We start from the raw sequence: 18,970 nt of genomic DNA on the forward strand, positions 1-18,970 counted from the left end.
GGGGATAAGGGAGGGAAGCCAGGAAACGGAAGTTACCGTCAATATAGAGATGACATTGGTAAGCAGGTTTTTTTAGTAAAAACCTGGAGAAGCCAAAACACTGAAAACTCATTGTTTTCTTGAAAATTATTACACCTTTAACTGACGTTGTTTAGGCTGGGCTCTGTGGTTGTTGCTCGGCTGTTTGGTTGGTTGGTAAGAGTCAGTGACTGAAATCAAACGCTGAAACCCAGAAACAATCCTGACTGTTCCAGAGGACAGGCTCAGGGCAAAGAGCTTTCATTCCTTTCGGTTCTGATCCAAGTTAAAGTTTGGTAGCAATAAATACCTTTTTGTAGTCATTAAGGGCATAGCTCTATGCTGCCAGGAAAATCAATAACAACTATTTTAAAGGTTTCAAAGTGATGAGCCCCCTCTCCTGGTCCGCAGGGATTCGGTGGGAGGCTGGCCCATTTCATGGGAAAGACTTTAGCAGAGAAGTTCAGGACTACTGCTGCTCCAGACTGGGCCACACAAGGTCCTAGCCTTTCAATTTGACATTCTCATCTCATTGTAGAAAGGGGAACTACGGATAAAAGACCTAAGCCACACGGCAGTGAGCAACAAAGGTCACAGCAATGTTTGAGGACCCTGATGAGATCCGATGCCCCGGTACTGACTAACTCAATGGAAGAGAGGGCACATGTGCACAGCTGCCTGCTGGCTGAGCAAGGATAAACCTCAGGACATTTTCAATTATACCTGTTTTTCTCAGTTGCTAAAGATGTCTCCCTGTTCCGCCTAATTGTCCCGTCAAAGCATAGGTGAGATTGGACTGCCGCTTACCACTTTCCTTGCAGTGCTCAATGCCCAGGAACTCATCGAAGGCATGAAGCACGGAGCTCTGGGCTGCACTTCCTCCAGAGTACTTCAGAGGCTCTGTGGCAACACCCTCATAGACCAGCCCCTCAGGCATGGCTGGGTTGTCCTTCCACCTAGACATGAGCAATAATAATAATAATAATAATAATAATAATAATAATAATAATAATAATAATAATAATGAGGAGGAGGAGGAGAGAACGAAGAAGAGGAAGTAGAAGGAGAAGGGGAAGAGGAGAGGAAGAAGAAGGAGGAGGAGGAGGAGGGAGAGGAAGAAGAAGAAGAAGAAGAAGAAGAAGAAGAAGAAGAAGAAGAAGAAGAAGAAGAAGAAGAAGTAAAGACCTTGCTCGACTACCCAAGGAAGTGTTAGATTGGCTTCATCTTTGCACCATGCCATGGTAGAGCAAGCCTTTTTCCACTCCACTTAAAGAATTCTTCCAGAGAAGCAAGGGTAGGAACTTTACTCATTGGTCTTACAATGATTTAAACAGCTCTGTTGCAGGTGCACACCTATTACATCACCACCATCAACAGGACAAGCTAAAGGCTCTGAACAAGGCCCCACCCCTCTGCCCCACCCCCTCTGCTCATCACTAACATAGCCCAACACTGTAACCCCACCAGAACAGATTCCCAATTACACACAATCCTCTACTCATCACTAACATAGCCCAACACTTGTAACCCCACCAGAACAGAACACACAAGCACACACAGACACTTAACTGTTATCCCCCGGAACACTTGGAAATGTTCACAGCGTTAAACTTGGCTTGGCTTTTAATGCTCCATGAGAACGTTATCAAGTGCTTTGTCACAGCAGTGATGACAAGCACAATGAAGGAGGGAGGCGGTGTAACCAACATTGTGGGCACCAGAGCCGACTGGCTGCTGGGCAACGAAAGCCTGGGGCTCCTGCTCACGCGAGCTTCCAGTGCCTCTCCTTCCCTTCTATCCTTCCCGTGTCCCTCGTTTTCTGCTCTCTCTCTTCTGTTTACCCCCCATGATTTGTCCTGGTCTTGACTTGTTAGCTGAAGCCCAGTGGAGCACAGCAAGCCACGTAGACACCTGCAGTGCTCACACCTCACACATGCTCACTCTCTCACCCTGACCACTCGGCAGTAGATAGAGCCAGGCAATTTTTACCTTCTTTCCTAAAGAAGCAAAGGCTTGAGCTAAGTTCCCAGACCCCAGCATTCCAGGACCACACACACACACAAATAGACACACATACACACACATACATACACACATAAACACACACACACATACACATGCATACACGCACACACATACAGACACACACATTCACACGCATGCATATATATACACACACATACATACACACACATGCACGCACATACGCATATATACACACACATACACACACAAATACATACACACACGTGCATACACACACACAAAAACACACACATGCATATATATACACACATACACACACACACATATACACACCCACATACACACACAAACACACACACACGCATGCACACTCGCGCATGCATGAGCACGCATGCACAAACACACACACACTTGCATCCCTAAGTTGCAGTTCCACTTTCCTTTATCCGGTAGATGTCTACCTTCACCAAGAAGCACACTGACCTCTTCTGCCGTCGAGCAAACAAACCAGCCCCTGGGAGACAGGGTATGTAGCAGGTTTACAGGGCTGCTTCTGCTCCCTGTCAGTCCAAGGCTTGTGCTCAGGCTAACTCCCCTGCCTGCATCCTAGACCTTTCCCTACACTCTGCTCAGAGGTTGCAAATGCACCAAGGGGCCAGGTTGCCAGATTTGGTGGCTGTTTGAAGTCAAGCATTCTGTGTATTTTAATGGTAACCAACTGGGTTACCATCAGAAAAGCGGTACAGCATAAGAAAGAGGGAGAAAAGGATCCATAGGAAGAAGGGAGGGTCACGCAGGCTATGGACAAGGTCTCTATTCTGGGCAGATACAGAATTTAAGCTTGACCTTGCTGTGCATTGGTCGTTAGCTCATCCACATGCAACTATGTACAGAGTTCTCCTTGTTTGCTGTAACTGGGGCCCCCATCAGTGTTCTCGAAAAATCTCCTGATTGGTGACTTGCTTTGCCCTGGAGCTATGAAAACTCCTTCATTTCTACACTGGAGCATGTTAATTTGAGACAACTGGAATCTAAGTTTCTGGGCACTAATCTTTGGCCAAAGAATAAACTAACTCTCATTCCTTTCAGATAAGAGCTATGTTTGGCATTGACCTTCATACTTATCTTGTGGGTCACTGCAAGAACCGATTCAAATACTATTTTCCAGGTGCCTGGAACATATTAGACATTCAGTAAGCACCAGCTATTTATTGTTCTAGCAACCCTGGAGGCTAAGAATGCCTGCCACCGCTCTCAGCCACATTACACAGCCTCTCTGACCCTCAGTTCCCCTGGTCTGCAGGGGAACCTGCTTCCTGCACCTGTTTGAGAAGGAATGTGAATGGGATGCAGAGAGGCCTGTGAAAAGCCCAAAGAATATCAGGAGTTCGGGGCTAGTGAAACCGTAGAATGATATTTTATGATCAAGCAATGTTGCAGACATGACAACCATGTGGATAATGGACCCAGTCCACGCCAGCACATGGCTGCAATCTGTGTCAAGAGCAGCCAAGGGCATGCTCCTGTTTCTCCGTGATCGGCATTAGGACCCACAGGATGAATATACTCCAACTCCCCGCTCACCTTCAAGATAGTTGACCTGCATCTCCATCCCGGCATCTTCTCTTTGGGTCCACCTCTGACGCTTTCTTTGTATTCTTGTTCTCTACCACCCTACCCTAGTCATCAGGTGTACTGACAACCTGAAGCCCCAAACAGGACTGTGCCACTCAGAAAGGAAGCCAGCACTGTCCAAACTGAAAGTCCTCCACAGTGACAGGCATCCTCCTTCTCCGCACACCGGAGTCGTCTTCATGTCTGCTCCCTTATCCAGGTCATAGCAATTGTTCCCTCTGCTTCGAACAGGAACCCTCTTCCGAACCCACTCCATTGCCCATGATACCCGTTCACATATATGGATGTGTATTCACGTATAGGGATGTGGTATTTCTAGATATCAATAAGCAAGATACCTGAGCCACCACACCCAGTCCTCCCTCCCTAGTAGCCTGCATCCTACTGGCATTGCTTCATTCAGCCTCTTGTTATAACACATACTGTAGGAGGTTTGCTTCATCAATACCTTCTCCGCATCCTGAAATCTCAGGCTCCACAAGGGCCACATGACTGCTTTTCTTTACTGCTGTTTCCAGACCATAGAATGGTGTCTAGCATGTGGTAGGCCCTCACTATGGATTTATTTGAATGAATGAATGAATGAATGAATGAATGAAAATGAATGGATGGATGAATGAATGAGAAAAGAGCTTTTCAGTCAGTATGACACAGCCAGTGCTCGAAAGGGCCCAGCTAGCTTAAGAGATCTATCAGATATGAACTCCATCAGGCCTTGTCCTTTCAGCGCTTGCTGGAATGCCTTTGTGGGCGTCACTATGCTGATGGTGATGCAGGAAACACTGGCACAGAGGTCAGACGATGAACTCAGGCCTGTTTTCACACTCTGTGCCCAGCAGCAATGGGAGACACAAGTGCCTCTTTCCCCAAATAGGTGAGCATCTCTCACCGGCCGAGCTGCCGCTTGTAAAGGAATGGGGCCGTTTTTCATTTCCGATCTTTACAATAAGGTAAATTTTAGACCTGCTCCTGTTGTGTTTCTAGCTATCCCAAGGAAAGAGGAAGTTAAAGCAAACAACAAAATAAGGGACCTGGGCCCGCTCCGGGCCTCTCTGAGACCTGTGACAGGCTGGGAACTGGAAGGAATGCATCTCATTTCCTCATGACATCCACTCCTAAATAATAGTGTGTTTTAAAGAAGCAAATGAGAAATGCAAGATAGATGCAGAGTGGTGGAGCTGACATTTAAAGACAAGTCTACTGGAAATTCCCAGTAATCCAGATGTTTGTTGAAACTATAGCTACATTTAGGATCTTGTACAGCCACTTAGCGGCACAATACACAGTCTCAGCCAGCCTCAGCGTTTGAAGTGGAGAGATGGCCTTCTTGCCAGATGCCAGATAAAAAAGTGTCATTGCCCGGAACTTATGTCGATGCAAACAAAGTTCCCTTCTGGTTCTTATCAAGTCTCTGACAAGAGGAAGTAGACTGATTCCTTTGAAAGATGCTGGTGGGTAGGATTCTAAAAATAGTTCCCCAAGATTCCCAACTGAGTTCCTAGGACTCCTAATACTATGAGCTGTTCCGGTCACCATGATATATTTATTATAGGACAGGGCAAAAGGACTTTTCAGATGGGATTAAGGTCACTGATCAGTTTAGCTTTAATGTGGGAATTTCCTTGACTCATCCCACTAGATTGAATGCAGCCACAGGAGCCCCTTTAAGAGAAATTTCCCCTGGCGGTGGTCAAGAGAGAAGTCAGGAAAATGTGTGATTCTAGAAAAATGCCAAGTGCCATTGCTGTGTCAGGAGTCAAATTGGAGGCATGGCAGGGAGAGGCAACATAGGAGGACCCTAGCAGGCCAGGAAAACTCCAGTCTGATACTTGCAAGGAGACAAAAAAATCTCAGTTCTACACACACACACACACACACACACACACACACACACACACACACACACACAGTTTTTCTCCCAGTGGGGCATGGCAGGAGTAATAATAGATTCAGCATTTGGTCCATCTCTTGCTGTGTCCAGGCACAGCTTGGATGCTTTTTCTGATGGCATCACCAAGTCAACAGGACACAAACACCCAAAGGTGAATCGGTTTGTTAATTGGTGAATTGGATGACAGCCTGGTTAATACGTCAAGGTAGGAATAACTGGGTGAAGACAGAGAAGTGTATAGCTGTGAGACAAACCAAGGGTACCCAGGATCAGTGAGTAACTGTTCCCACTATCACCATAGCAAAGTGCTTCAAGCTGAATCGAAACAATCGGACTGTATTTCTCACAACTCCAAAGGAGAGGAAGTCTAAGATCAAGGCGTGGATGGTTCAGTCAGGTGAAGGCCTGGACTCTTGCCTCCTGATGGGTCCCTGAATGTTATGTCCTCAAACGTCAAAGGGCAAAGAGGTAAACCATGGCTATTACTTTCCAGGCTTCCTCTCCTCTACCCTCCCTTCCATCTCCTCTCCACATTCTTTCCCCTGCCCACTCTCTCTCCCATCCTTTTTTGTTCCTCGTCATCAAGTTGATTTCTTCAGAGGATCCATGGTCCCAGCCTTGTAACCATTTCTTCCTAATGGCTCTTGGGTTCTGGCCTCCTAGAGTGGACCCAGGTGGTGGCTTTGCCAGCTTGGGTCACTTGCTATACTTTTTGCTTTAGGAAGCTTCTGTCTGTCTATCCTCACACAAGTCTGGGGAACTGAACAGAGGTCTCAGGCAGGAAACCCGCTAAGCAGTACTTACCCAGAGAGGAAGATCCGGATGACCGAGTAAAACACGTCTGGGTCTACATAATCTGGAAAGCAATCAAATGTGAACTTTACCACAGGCAAAACGAGACTGGCCACATGTGCCTGGACCCTGCTGCTCTCCCGGGGCTCCCCAGCCCTATCTGATCTATGCCGAGCCCAGAAGGGGAGCACCAAATACAAATGGAATGTTCTCTTGAAGAGGGCATGGGACCTCATAGGGCTGTTAATCCATTCCGTATGCTGGCCGCCTCTGTTCGCTGTACATCAGGTTTTTGCACTTCACCACCACCAGTAAGAGACTAAGAGCATCCTTTAAGAAATATTTCAAATATACAGGATGTGCTAGAGAATATGGAAAGCCAAGATAAGGAAGACAGAGACCACACCACTGTTTTCATAGGAGAGGCAGAGCAAGTGACTGACACCCAGAAGTTCCTCTATCCCACAGGACTTGCCAGGGGGTCACCACAGGTCAACAGAGCTGTTAGCCCTAAGCTGCATGGACCAGTCATCCTTGGGGAGGGTGGGATTCCATACAGGACTCCCACCTAGGGGAGTATGCCACCATAGATAGCTATATTAATTCTAAATGTCTTTGATCTGCTTTGCAAGGCTGATCTTGCTACATTACTAAGGTCCTCTGCATTCTAGGAAATTAGATCACATTTATCTCATCCAGATTAAATCTTATATCACTTTGTTTCTAAGAGAAACATCTTTAGATAGAATCAAGCTAACAGCACGCCCTTCACATCTGCTTCCTTCTCTCTCTTTGCACACAGAATCCAGTTCTTGTCTTTTCTCCCTGTCCATTTTCTCTGAAGCTCCAATAACCTGAGCTTCTACAGTCTTAATGCTTTCAGACACTCCTCAGTGTGGTCACACCCCTCCTCAAGTGTGACTCCTAAGTGTGGACTCACCTTCTCTTCTAGGATGTGGCTCCTCAGTGTGGTCTCACCCCTCCTCAAGTGTGATTCCTAAGTGTGATTGCACCCTCTTGTCTAGGGTGTGACTCCCCAGTGTGATCACACCTTTTCTTCTCAGCTGTGACTCCCTAGTATGGTTACCCCCTCTCTTCATCAGTGTGACTAGATTGTTTTCTGGGACCTCTCCCAGACTTTGGTGTTCTGTTCTCCTCCAAATTGTTAAGTACTATATCCAGCCCTTTGCATAAGAAGTGGGATGTGTACTGAATTACTATTTTATACAACATAATGAGTTAAAGGTAAAGCAGAGTGATCATTTTGATAGATAGAATAGAATTTACATAAAAATATAAAATACATTACATAGATATTTCAAAACTGATTCATAAAAGAAGAATCAATACTTCCATTTGGTACTATATTGGAGCTTCTACACCAGGAGAAAGAAATAAAAGTTGTAAGAATTAATGTTCAATAGATGGAAAAAATAAGACATTCTGTGATAAAACCAAACTTAAGCAATATCTATCTACAAATCCAGCTTTACAGAAGGCACTAGAAAGAAAATTTCAGTCTAAAGAGACTAACCACACCAAAAAAAACCACAAGGAATAAATAATCCCAGATCATCAAGTCAAAAGAAGGAAGACACACACAAGCACATGTGCATGCACACAAGCATATTCATAACGCATGCATATGCATACACAGACACATGCACCACCACTGCCACCTCGGCCACCACCACAACAAAATAACAGGAACCAAATGCTGTTCCTCGATTACTCTCAGCTAGTCTCAGTCCCCCAGTAAATAGACAGAAAGTAACAGAATGGAAGCAAAACCAGGATCCATCCTTCTGCTACATCCAAGAAACAGAACATCAAGGACAGACATCACCTAAGGGCAAAAGGACAGAAAAAGATATTCTAACCAAATGGACCTAAGAAGCAAGTTGGTGTGGCCATTTTAATGTCTGATGAAACCAGAAGAGATATGGGAGGTCACTACACTTATCAAAGGAAGAGTCCACCAAGAGGACATTGTGATTCTTAGTGTCTATGCATCAAGCACAAGTGGACCAGGGTTCATACAAGAAACATTGTCACAACATAAATCATATATTGATCTACCTCAAGATCCAACTGTACCACTCTTGGGCATCTACCCAAAGGATTCACTCCATCCTACCACAAGGACACTTGCTCAACCACGTTTATTGCTGCTTCATTCATAGTATCCAGAAATTGAAAACAACCCAGATGCCCCTCACAGATGAACAGATAAAGAAAATGTGGTGCATCTATGTAATGGAACATTACTCAGCCATTTAAAAAAGAATGAAATTCACAGGCAAATGGATGGAACTAGAAAAAAAAATCATCCTGAGTGACATAACCCAGACTCAGAACGGTAAATAGGGTATATATTCACTTAAGTGTGCACATTAGCTAGTAAGTCAATGGTAACCGAGTTACAGTCAGCAGAACCACAGAGATTAGGTATTGAGTAAGGGACTGGGGTAGGGGCATGGAGATAGAGCTCTCTAGGAAAGGGAAACAGAATAGACAGTTATGGATGGACAGGAAATGGGACTAGAACGAAAGAATAGAGTGGGGAGGGGACAGAAGAGCTGGATGAGGGAGAGAAGGAATACAGGGAGAGACAGCTAAAACTAAGGGCCATTTGAGGGGAAGTGTGAAAACCTAGCACAGTAGAAGCTTCCTAAAATATATACATATATGAAGGCAACCTAACCGACATTGCCAAATAACGGGGGAGACAGGGCCTCGCTTGGACATCTCTTATCACCAAATAAAACTTCTAGTACTGTGATTGGGTTACATCTAATTGAGTTGTTGATCAAAGGTGTCCCATGGGAACATACCTCCCCCCACAAACAACCCAGGCTGTTGCCCAGACTGTGTGCTTCCCTTCACACACTGACAAGTCCCCGTTGCTGAAAGCAACTGTTACACAAGTCAGTGAATGTGGGGAAGTCCAGCTGGTGACAACACAGAACCTCTGTCCTCCATGGCAGCTTCTCTGGTACAGGGAGGCACTCTGTAAAATATTAAAAAAAACAAAAAAAAAACAGCTACAAACCCTTTGATCTACAATGGTATCCTGTCTGCAAGATATGCTAGTTCAATTGTACAAAGTTTGTGGGCGTATCTAAGCAATATCTGATTTGACTTAAGGCCCCCTCCACAAAATGGAATTCATGACCGAAACTGTCTGGGTGACCAAGAAGCTGAGGCTAGATAGTGCAGGGACCTAGGGGGGAAACTAAATAATACTGGTTTTTAAAAACAAATAGCAATAAAAATGACTCTTAATGATGTTCTGCTAGTCTCCTAGATCAGTGCCTTGCTCAGCCGTTCATCAGAGATGCCTTCTCCTGCAGCAGGTGGGAAGCAAATACAGAGACCCACAGCCAGACATCTGTGCAGAGAGTGAGAGACCTTGGGACACTCAGTTCTTAATGGACGTTGATGTTTCTGTCAAATCCCTCCCCTCAGTGCTCAGGGAACCATGTGGAAGAGAAAACAGAAATTAAGAGTCAGGAAGTGTGAAAGACACCAAGAAAACAAAGTCTTCTCAATCAACAAGGTCAATGAAGTCCCAGCATGTACAGGGTCTGCACGGGTCTGCACCCACACGGGGTCACAGTTGAGAGGAGAAGAGGTCACATGCACCCATCCCTCACCCAGATGCTGTTTCCAAGTGGAAGCATCTTGGAAATGAAAATTTAGTCTTCTCCGAGGGAGTTTCACTGGGGAAGCAAAATACTCTTTTCCCCATTAATTAATTAATTAATTCATTCATTCATTTTGCATTCCGATCTCTGCTTCCCCTCTTGGTCCCCACCTTTTAGGGCAGGCTGCATGTCCAGGAGAAGATTGTAGCAGAAGACAAACAAAATGGTGGCTCTGGAGGTTCAGTCTCTCGCAATGTCATAGCAGGGAATCCTACCCTCTCTGTTTTCAAAATTGTATCTTATTTTTAATTTCTATTTTACTTCATATGTTGTCTTGGTTACGGTTACTATTGCTGTGAAAAACAAACAAACAAACAAACAAACAAAAAAAAACAGACTGACCCAAGCAACTTGGGGAACAAAGCATTTATCTATCGTATGCTTCCACACCTTGCTTTCTAATCAAAAGGAAGTCAGGACAGGAACGCCAACAGGGCAGGCGCCTGGAAGCAGAGATGCTGTGGAGGCCACTGAGGGCTGCTGCTTACTGGCTTGCTCCTAGTTCATAGCTTGCTCAGCCTGCTTTGTTATAGAACCCAGAACCACTAGCCCAGGGGTGGCATCATACACAATTGGCTGGGTCCTCCTCCATCAATCACTAATTGAGAAAATGCCCTGCAGGTGTGAGTACAGTTGTCATATGGAGGCATCTTCTCAGTTGAGGATGCCTCCTCTTAGGTGATCTATATGTGTCGAGTTTATATAAAACTAGCCAGCATGCTAGACAGGGTCTGTCTCTCTGCCTCTCTGTCTGTCTCTCTTTGTCTCACCTCTCTGTCTGTCTCTCCTGTCTCTCCTGCCTGCCTGCCTGCCTGCACCCCCCTCTCTTTCTCTCTTTCTCACACACACACATACACACACACACACACACTTTTTTTTTTTTTACCCTACAGGTCCTTTGTATATATACTACAATTTCTGGCTTAGTGTTTTGTGGTATTCCTGAGTGTGTGGATGCATGTGCATTTATATCTGACTTTTTTTTCTTGGTGTGTGTGTGTGTGTGTGTGTGTGTGTGTGTGTGTGTGTGTGCCTTTTCTCAGGCCCTTTTCCATCTGTTTGTCTTGTCCAACTCAATATGATAGTTTTTGTTTTATCTTACTTTATTTTATTATTACCCCTTAGAAGCCTGTCTGTTTTTTAATGTAACACAGAAAGGGATGGATCTGGATAAGAGGGAAGGTGGGCAGGAACTGAGAGGAGAAAAGGGGAAGGATATATTATGTGAAGGAAAATTATTTTTAATAAAAAGAAGAAAAAGAATTAATGATGAATGGACGCATACTTCTCAGCAATGGGATTCCCACACAGAAACCCAGGTAACCTGCAAGTTACTGCTATAATCACTAAGAATGTTTGCCCAAGTGCTAGATTCCAAGTTACTGTTTAAATACTGGCTTCATTCTGTAAGTTAGAAACAAACAGTGCAGGGGTAACTAAGTAAAAAGATATGTTTGCTATACACAAAATTGAAAATAACTATTAATAAAACAGACTTTAGGCATCTGCCTTTCTTTAAAAGAAACTCAAGTAACCCTGCGCATGAAAACACAGACACTGCATGAACACAAGGAAAGTAAATAACCAATGAAAGGATGTAGCAGAGAGGGTCTCTGCATCAAGATAGCATATGGCAGATAAAGACTACCCAGCAACGGAAACAAATGGTTTAGAAGGGAACATCAGGAAATGCTGGCTAATATTGTATGCTGTTTCTTGTCTCTCTGCCTACTTTCCTTCTGTGATGGAAATTGGATATAATATCACAATCCATATTTGGTGCAGCTTGAGCAAAGTCTCCAACGAGGGTTTGTTTTTTTGTTTTTCTTTTCATGGCTCCTGCTAAGGCTCCTGAGAGACAACCGGACCCCTGAAGGAGAAGAGAAGGGAGGGGAGTGGTCCAGAGAAAAGGGAGGAGATACCTGTGAGGACACATGGAGCAGAGATAGACATGCCCAAAGGGAAGCAGAGCAGAGGCCACTGTAGAAAACCCGCGGCCTTAACAAAATCTAATGAGAGACCTTGTCACGCTACCTGCAGGAGGGAAAACGAATTCATCTCCTATCTCATGGCATATGCAGATGATAATAATAGATGAAATAAAAACTTAAGTACAAAAGATAAAAACTTGAGAAGAAAATATAGGGGACTGTGCCATTCCCACCCTAGTGGAGTCTGAGTGACAAGTCAAAAAACTTGGCCGCAGTCCCTGAAGCAAAAAGTTTCAAGGAAGCTGGTCTCCTGGAGGTTGTTGGTGTCCCCTAACACGGATGTGGTCCAGATTTGTCCTTGTGATAGTCGATGGAGGGTCTTTCTTTCTGGATTGTTCTATTATTAGGCATAGAGGTGCCCCCAAGGAATGATTTGTAAATAGTCAAGCTAAATTGGACATTATTTCCTGGCTTCCACCAGTGTAGAAGTCCACCACAACTAACATCCTAGTTAATACTGAAGCCGACCCTTGGCTTGGAATTTCGTAAAGAGTGTTACTTATTCAGACTAATTGCCTCCGGTGTTGTTAGAGAGATAGTGAAAGAAATCAGGCATTGAAGTTTACTGGCAACAAAGCAAATTTAGAATTCGCATTACAGTCACATATGACAGACTACATTACATAATAGAAGGAAGCTGGTTGGCTCCCCCTGGCAAATGGAGTTTCACCACAAATACTTAGAATCACAGCCAAGTCACTCCCAGGAGCTAGAGTAATGTATTATTCATGGAAAGGTTAGCAAGAACAGGACCCCCTGGTGCATACTTCTGATAGCCCAGAAGATTAACATAGATGGATGTTTACCTAGGGCTGGCTGGTGGTGGGTTATACAATAGACTAGAACAGAAACCATTCACACCTGGCTGCTAAGATCAAGCTGACTTTGATGGAGCTGACTTTGTTGTGGCCACTGTCTGGTTCCTGTCAATTATCTTGACTGGTGTATTACCTAACTTCCTTATTTCTCCTGTAATGACTATAAAAGTCTGATGCCTACTTTGAGAAAACACACTCAGATTCAACATTCTCTTGTGTTCGCATCTGTTTGTCACTCGCCGACTCCTTGTCCACCTGAGTACTGGAACCCTGATCAGAACCCTGATTCTCCCCGGGGTTGAGGGACCACGACTGGGTCGGCTCGTGGCAGGACTGTATTTCCAACCTGCTGCATCATCTCTTATGTAAGAGCTAATGGACAGTCCTGTGACCATATTTCAATGGAGAACTTTTGCTTGCAAAAGGCATTAAACAAACCTTATTTGTACAACTATGTTAAGCTGGGCAAAGGCCTGGGGATTTGGCTTGCAGCACAGTGGGCCTCTGATGTCCACAAAAGGCATTTTTATGGACCCTACATGCCTGAGAAGGAAGTATGTCCTGAGGGAAAGAGTAAACCCAGGATCCTTGTCGAAGTTGGACTCTGAAGAACAGTGATTGGCTATCTGGTAAAATCTATTTGGGGGATTGGGAGCCACCCAGCTAAGCTCTCTGAACCACACACAAAAGCAGCAGCTACAGACCAGACACTGTCCCGAGGACATGCACGACCCCCTGTCTATGCCTCCCAGCATTTGATTTCTTTAAACACGATCTCTCTTTGATGAGCACTGTTATGGTATAGCAAGCCCCTCCCCTCTCTGTGACACTGTACTGCTGGAAAGGTACATGCACAGGCAAGGTGGTGGTGGCCTGGTTCCACTCTGCAGTACCACAGTACCATCTGGAAGGATCATCGGAAGGCCCTTCGCTCCTTAGCTGTGTGGCCTTGTCTGGTTTGCTGTGGTCAGCCTGCTTGGCCGTGCCAGGAACACTGCATTTCCCATGGTGTCTCAGCACTGGGGATGAAAGCTCATTGACCACTGGACTTAACTGTCTTCACTACTGCCCTACTTTGATTGCAAGAATTTCAGAGGCTGGGGCATATCCTCCATCCTGAGATGGGAGGAGGGCTGCCTATGCTGAGGGGCTCATGCAATGGTGTGGAAGATGCTGTTGCCATCTTTGAAAAGTGTGGATATATGTCCCCTTTCCTTCCCAACGTGTATGGACACAGCTAGTCCTAAAACCTTGAAACTCCCATTGCATAGGGAAATTTGTCTTAGGATCGAATGGGTGGAAGGAGTATATTGGGGAGCTACCCAGGTCCTTGGATTATGAGGGTCTTTCTGGATTTATAACATGGGCAAAAGCTATCACTGTGGGAAATGTGTTAGACACTATGGTTCCACTATGGAACACACAGTGTGACTTACCAGGGAGTACCAAAATCTTCCCAACTACACCGTTGTTCAATGGTGCACCTCCGTTGCAGAGGCTTACGAATAACGATCCCAGGGTGTCTTGGCAAAGCCAAGATGCATCTCACCATCCCGGGAGCATGTTTGGGAACCAACTAATACTGGAAATGTGTGATCCTGTGATCTCAGGGGGACAGCACAGAGCCTCAGTGTAAGGGGACATTACAAACCTTCTCCTTGTGCCCGCCTCATGGACACTACAGCCAGGAATGTTCCTTTCAGGAAGTCAAGACTCAGGGAAAAGGCTGCTTGACTCTGTTTCTCAAACTGAGGGGCCACGCCCATCCCTCGAACCTGCCTTAAACTCTCAGGGAGCACAATTGATAGATTTCTGTGTTCGTGAAAACAAAAGAGCCTGCCTGATATTTTAGACCTCCAGAACGAGAGTTGGCCCATCAGGGAAGGGTGTACCATTTGCTCCTGTCTACCGCAGCAGCTCCTGCTGGCACTAACCAGAAAAGTCTAAGACCAGGCTCAGGTGTCTCAGGAAAAACAAATGACTCTTGAGGGGCTTGCAGACACCTCCACAGGACAGCCCTGCCCGCCAGCAAGCCTACCTAATCTGAGAGACTGAAGCACAACCAACTAATATTCCCCTTGCGACCCATTCCGATCTCCCAGGCTTCGGCAAAAGCTCTGCGTGCCAACGACATGCCTGGACCCTGAAGAAGGGAAGCTACCCCAATCACATGAAAATATAAAGAACGATTCTACAAAAATATTTCTGCCAACTGAAAAAAACGAATTCTCTGACTGGGGGGGGTGCTTTACGCTAAATAAAGGTAGAACACTAGCGCCATCTTGTGGAAAGATGGACCACCATCATCCACGTAGGGCATGCCCAGGTCAAGGCCACTGGAGGCACTGCTCCAGCATCTTACCATGCATTTGAGCCAAGGCTCTGGTGATGTCCTGGATGGAGAGTCTCAGCTGCTGCAGGGCTTCTAGCAGGGTGTCCTGGCTGTGTTGCAGAATGGCCTCCACTCCCTGAACAAGGGCCTAGGAATGAGATTCGCATACTCAGTTCAGGGGCTGCCAAGTAACTTTTTATTAAAACCCCCACAGGATGCAGATCCCCGCGGAGCAGCCCACACTACTGGAAGATCTCCGGAGCATAAATTGTGACCTCAAGGGCCTCAATGCTAGTGTTTTCCCATTCCTTCTGGATTTCCCATATCACAGTCTTATCTACTCTGGCATCCCCAAGCTAACTGCAGAGCTCTTGCATGACATCAGACATCAGGTGCCCCAGGTTCACATCTCCATCTTTGCTAACACTGGCATTCCACTACAGAGCAGGCTCTTAATAAAGCCATAAATCTATATTAATCTAAATGTCAGCTATGAATGCTCATGCCTCGTTGTCAACTGTCTTATACCGTCCCCTGCTATATAACCTGTGGGATCTGAAGAGGTGGGGATGAATGTTGAGGCTCCCAGTGCTAGGTCACTTCAGTGACTTCAATGATGCCTGCTATCTGGAAGAGACCATTTCTTCTGTGTATCTCCAAAGTTGATACCTTGAAAGAAATATACACCCTTCCCATAACTCTAGTCTTAACTCAGCTGGCATTTCCGTTGGGGAAGTTTGTCTGCTCCTTCAAGCACGAATTTGCCTTTATCTGTCTTTTTATTTAAAAGTAGTTTTCTTTTTGACCTATGGGGGCCATGAAGTGGGACAGCTAGCACAGTGGGTGTCTATTGCATTCTGTGCGTGGTACCTGGCTGTAGACGGAGAAATTGGTTCACTCCAGGCTAAAAGGGCACTGGCACCACAGGCTAGAACTCATAGTCAACCCTAGGAGGAGGAGGCCTCTGTCTGTCCGTGTGGGAAAAACCACCTTAGGGAGGGGGCAGGGTGAGTTCTTGACTAAACTGAAGGTGCTGGGAAGTTACCTTAATGCCGGGCACTGCTGCCTTCTCCACAAAGACAGTCACCAGGATGAAGCCCCGCAGGCTCTCTCCCCCCGGAAAGGAGATGATGGTTTCCAGGTTACTGGGGGAAGAGGCCAAGGAAGGAAGGAAGAAGACCCGGTCCATTAGAGCCAAGTTCCGATGACCCGAGGACTGTGAACATTATGGGTGTGTGCCTCTGTGCCTGACTGAGTTCTAACACGGGATGAAATGCTGCCACAGAGCTGGGGCCAGAAGCCTGTCATTACCACAGCTAAACAGTAGGTGGAGCCCCAGGAACGCTACAGAAGAGGGGCCGGAAAGACTGTAGTGGTCAGGAGGGTTGAGGACACCATGAGAACACAGCTGTTGTGTGTAACTTTGTCAGGGTATGTTTGGAGGATATCTCTGGGAGGCCTAAGATTTTGTTGTTGTTGTTGTTTTGTTTTGTTTTTTTGTTTTTTAGGAAAATAGGAGTGGATGTAGGGGAGAGGGGAGATGGGAGGAGGGGTGGGAGGAATAGAGGGAGGGAAACTGTGGTTAGAATGTAATGTATGAGAGAAGAAAAAAAGAAAGAAAAAAGGGATCATTTCTAATCAACCTGATGTTTTCCTGTCTTCCCATCAGATCCAAATCAGATCTGATGCATAACCCAGGTGAGTAACCGCACACATCTGCTTTGTCCCCAGCATCTCAAGCATAAGCAAAGCCCAGGTTTAAACCTGAGAATAGGGCTGGTGAGATAGCTCAGAGCATAAGAGCACTGATTGCTCTTCCAAAGGTCCTGAGTTCAAATCCCAGCAACCACATGATGGCTCACAACCATATGTAATGAGATCTGACACCCTCTTCTGGTGCATCTGAAGACAGCTACCGTGTATTTATGTTTAAATCTTTAGCCTGGGGCCGAGTGGGGCCGACCAGAGCGAGCAGAGATCCTAAATTCAATTTCCAACAACCAGATGAAGGCTCACAACTGTCTGTGCAGCTACAGTGTGTATTCATATATGTAAAATAAATAAATAAATCTTTAACAACAACAACAACAAAAAAACCTGAGAATAGCAAAACGGATTTGAGTCACACATCACCACGGTCCAGCAGAGAGAGGTGTTAGCCTGGGGAATCTTTGCCTTCCACTAGCGTCCTTCCCAGAGCTGAGGAGGGGGTAAGAGCAGAATGTAACCGTGGCTTCTCTGCTAGCTCTGCTCCCCAGGAAGAGGGAGCCTATGACTATAGACCAGACTTACTCGAAAGGGCTCCAGTCCATCAGGTGAGAAGGGACTCCAAAGGGACCCTTCTGTCACTGTGACTTGCCTGTATCTGGCCTTTTGCCGATGTCCTACATCAGATAAGAAATCTCTGCCAGTTTTCACATTGTCACAGTCCGTTGTTTTCTTACACTACATTTTTTACCATGGGAAGACAGGAACATGTGGTTAAGAAAAATTAATCCCTGCACCCCTAGAAGTTAGCCTCCATCAGAGCTAATGCTTGGACAGTTGACTTTTTAATACAGTTCGAATTTTCATGAGTTCGTAGACAGCTGATGCTGTGCTGGGTGTACAGCTGGCCATGCCCCCCTCTCGTTTTATCATGAACCTTTAAAGGTAACAGTGGGTGGTTCTAGAGGGACGTCTTACCTGATCTCCAACGGTCTGGTCACATTGTAGTTATTGGCGATGACAACGAGAAAAGAAGGGAAAAACAACTCAGTTGATAACCAGATATAACTCTTGGGGTCCCAGGTACCCAGGCTCCCACACTCATCTGCAATGTCCAGGCATATGTACATATCGGCACACCCCTAGGATGGACAATGAGCCACTGGGTGACAGCAGAAACCAGATCTGAGCTGACAGCCAGTGTCATGTGTCTGTGCAGGTACACACTCATGCTTGCTGGCCTTTAGCCGCCTCTCGGTGCAGACTCCACTTCAGTTACTCTGCCGCCTCTCGGTGCAGACTCCACTTCAGTTACTCTAATCCTACCCAGCTGTTAGGGGTGTCCTTAGGTCAGCATCTTCCCAGGGCACCAGGCTTTCCCGGCTGTTCTGGAGTTCTAAAGATACTGTTTGTGCCGTTCTTTGTCATCCGCCCCCAGATGCTTTGTCTCAATACTGAACTGCTTGAGGGGATTACTTTGTTTCTGTTTCTTTCATTTCTTCAAAGCACAAATAAGCTCTGGGTAGACATCTTAAAAGAATATCGCCTGGAAGAAATATGGTGGGCGAGCTCCAGGCCTCCATCTGCATCTCTGGGCGCTGTACCTCACTTGCTGGGACATCCATTTCCTGTAGTTGTTTTCAACCCTGTCACCTGACACAGACACACTCTCCCTTCAAACTTCCTCTCCCCCTTTCCCTTAAGTCATAAACCCAGATTCACAGCCATTACAATGGTCCAGGCACATATACTTATCATCTTGTCTGCTCCAATTCTAAGCTACATATGGTAGCTTTCAATGCAGACTAGTTTTTTTTTATTGCTGTGTAATTGGTCAAAGACCAAGCCAGGCCTGGTTGTGTGTACCATTAGTTCTAGATAGTCAAGAGACTGAGGTATAAGGAACACCAAGTCAAGGACTGTGCCACGCACACTGTGTGACAGCAGTTTGAAGCAAAAGCTTCATGGAAGCCAGTCTCCTGCATGTCTCCTTGGCATTCCCTAACTCAGAGGTAGCCCAGATACGTCCTTGCGAACTCGCGTGCTAGGTGCCCACCAAGATATGATTTATTAACAGCTAGACAAAATTGGAC

General features: G+C 45.8%; 1 protein-coding gene across 12 annotated transcripts in view; it reads right to left on the reverse strand.

Moving 5' to 3' along the window:
• Ido2 (indoleamine 2,3-dioxygenase 2) overlaps positions 1–18,970 on the reverse strand; it is a 95,056-nt gene that overhangs the window by 39,855 nt on the left and 36,231 nt on the right. For 11 of the 12 annotated variants that reach the window (XR_004109805.1, XR_004109806.1, XM_031339312.1 and 8 more), the window contains 5 exons: positions 17,856–17,870; positions 16,216–16,315; positions 15,201–15,318; positions 6,335–6,386; positions 826–974 (listed from right to left, as the gene is read on the reverse strand). Coding sequence is in view for 10 of the 12 variants with exons in the window: in XM_031339312.1 (XP_031195172.1) it covers positions 826–974; positions 6,335–6,386; positions 15,201–15,318; positions 16,216–16,315; positions 17,856–17,870 (434 nt within the window). In the remaining 2 variants the exon portion in view is untranslated. Of the gene's footprint in view, positions 1–181; positions 361–825; positions 975–6,334; positions 6,387–15,200; positions 15,319–16,215; positions 16,316–17,855; positions 17,871–18,970 lie in introns of those variants that run through there. The other variant, XM_031339314.1, reaches the window with a different exon arrangement.

Source organism: Mastomys coucha, unplaced genomic scaffold (assembly GCF_008632895.1).
Source record: "Mastomys coucha isolate ucsf_1 unplaced genomic scaffold, UCSF_Mcou_1 pScaffold22, whole genome shotgun sequence".
NCBI classification, from domain to species: domain Eukaryota; kingdom Metazoa; phylum Chordata; class Mammalia; order Rodentia; family Muridae; genus Mastomys; species Mastomys coucha.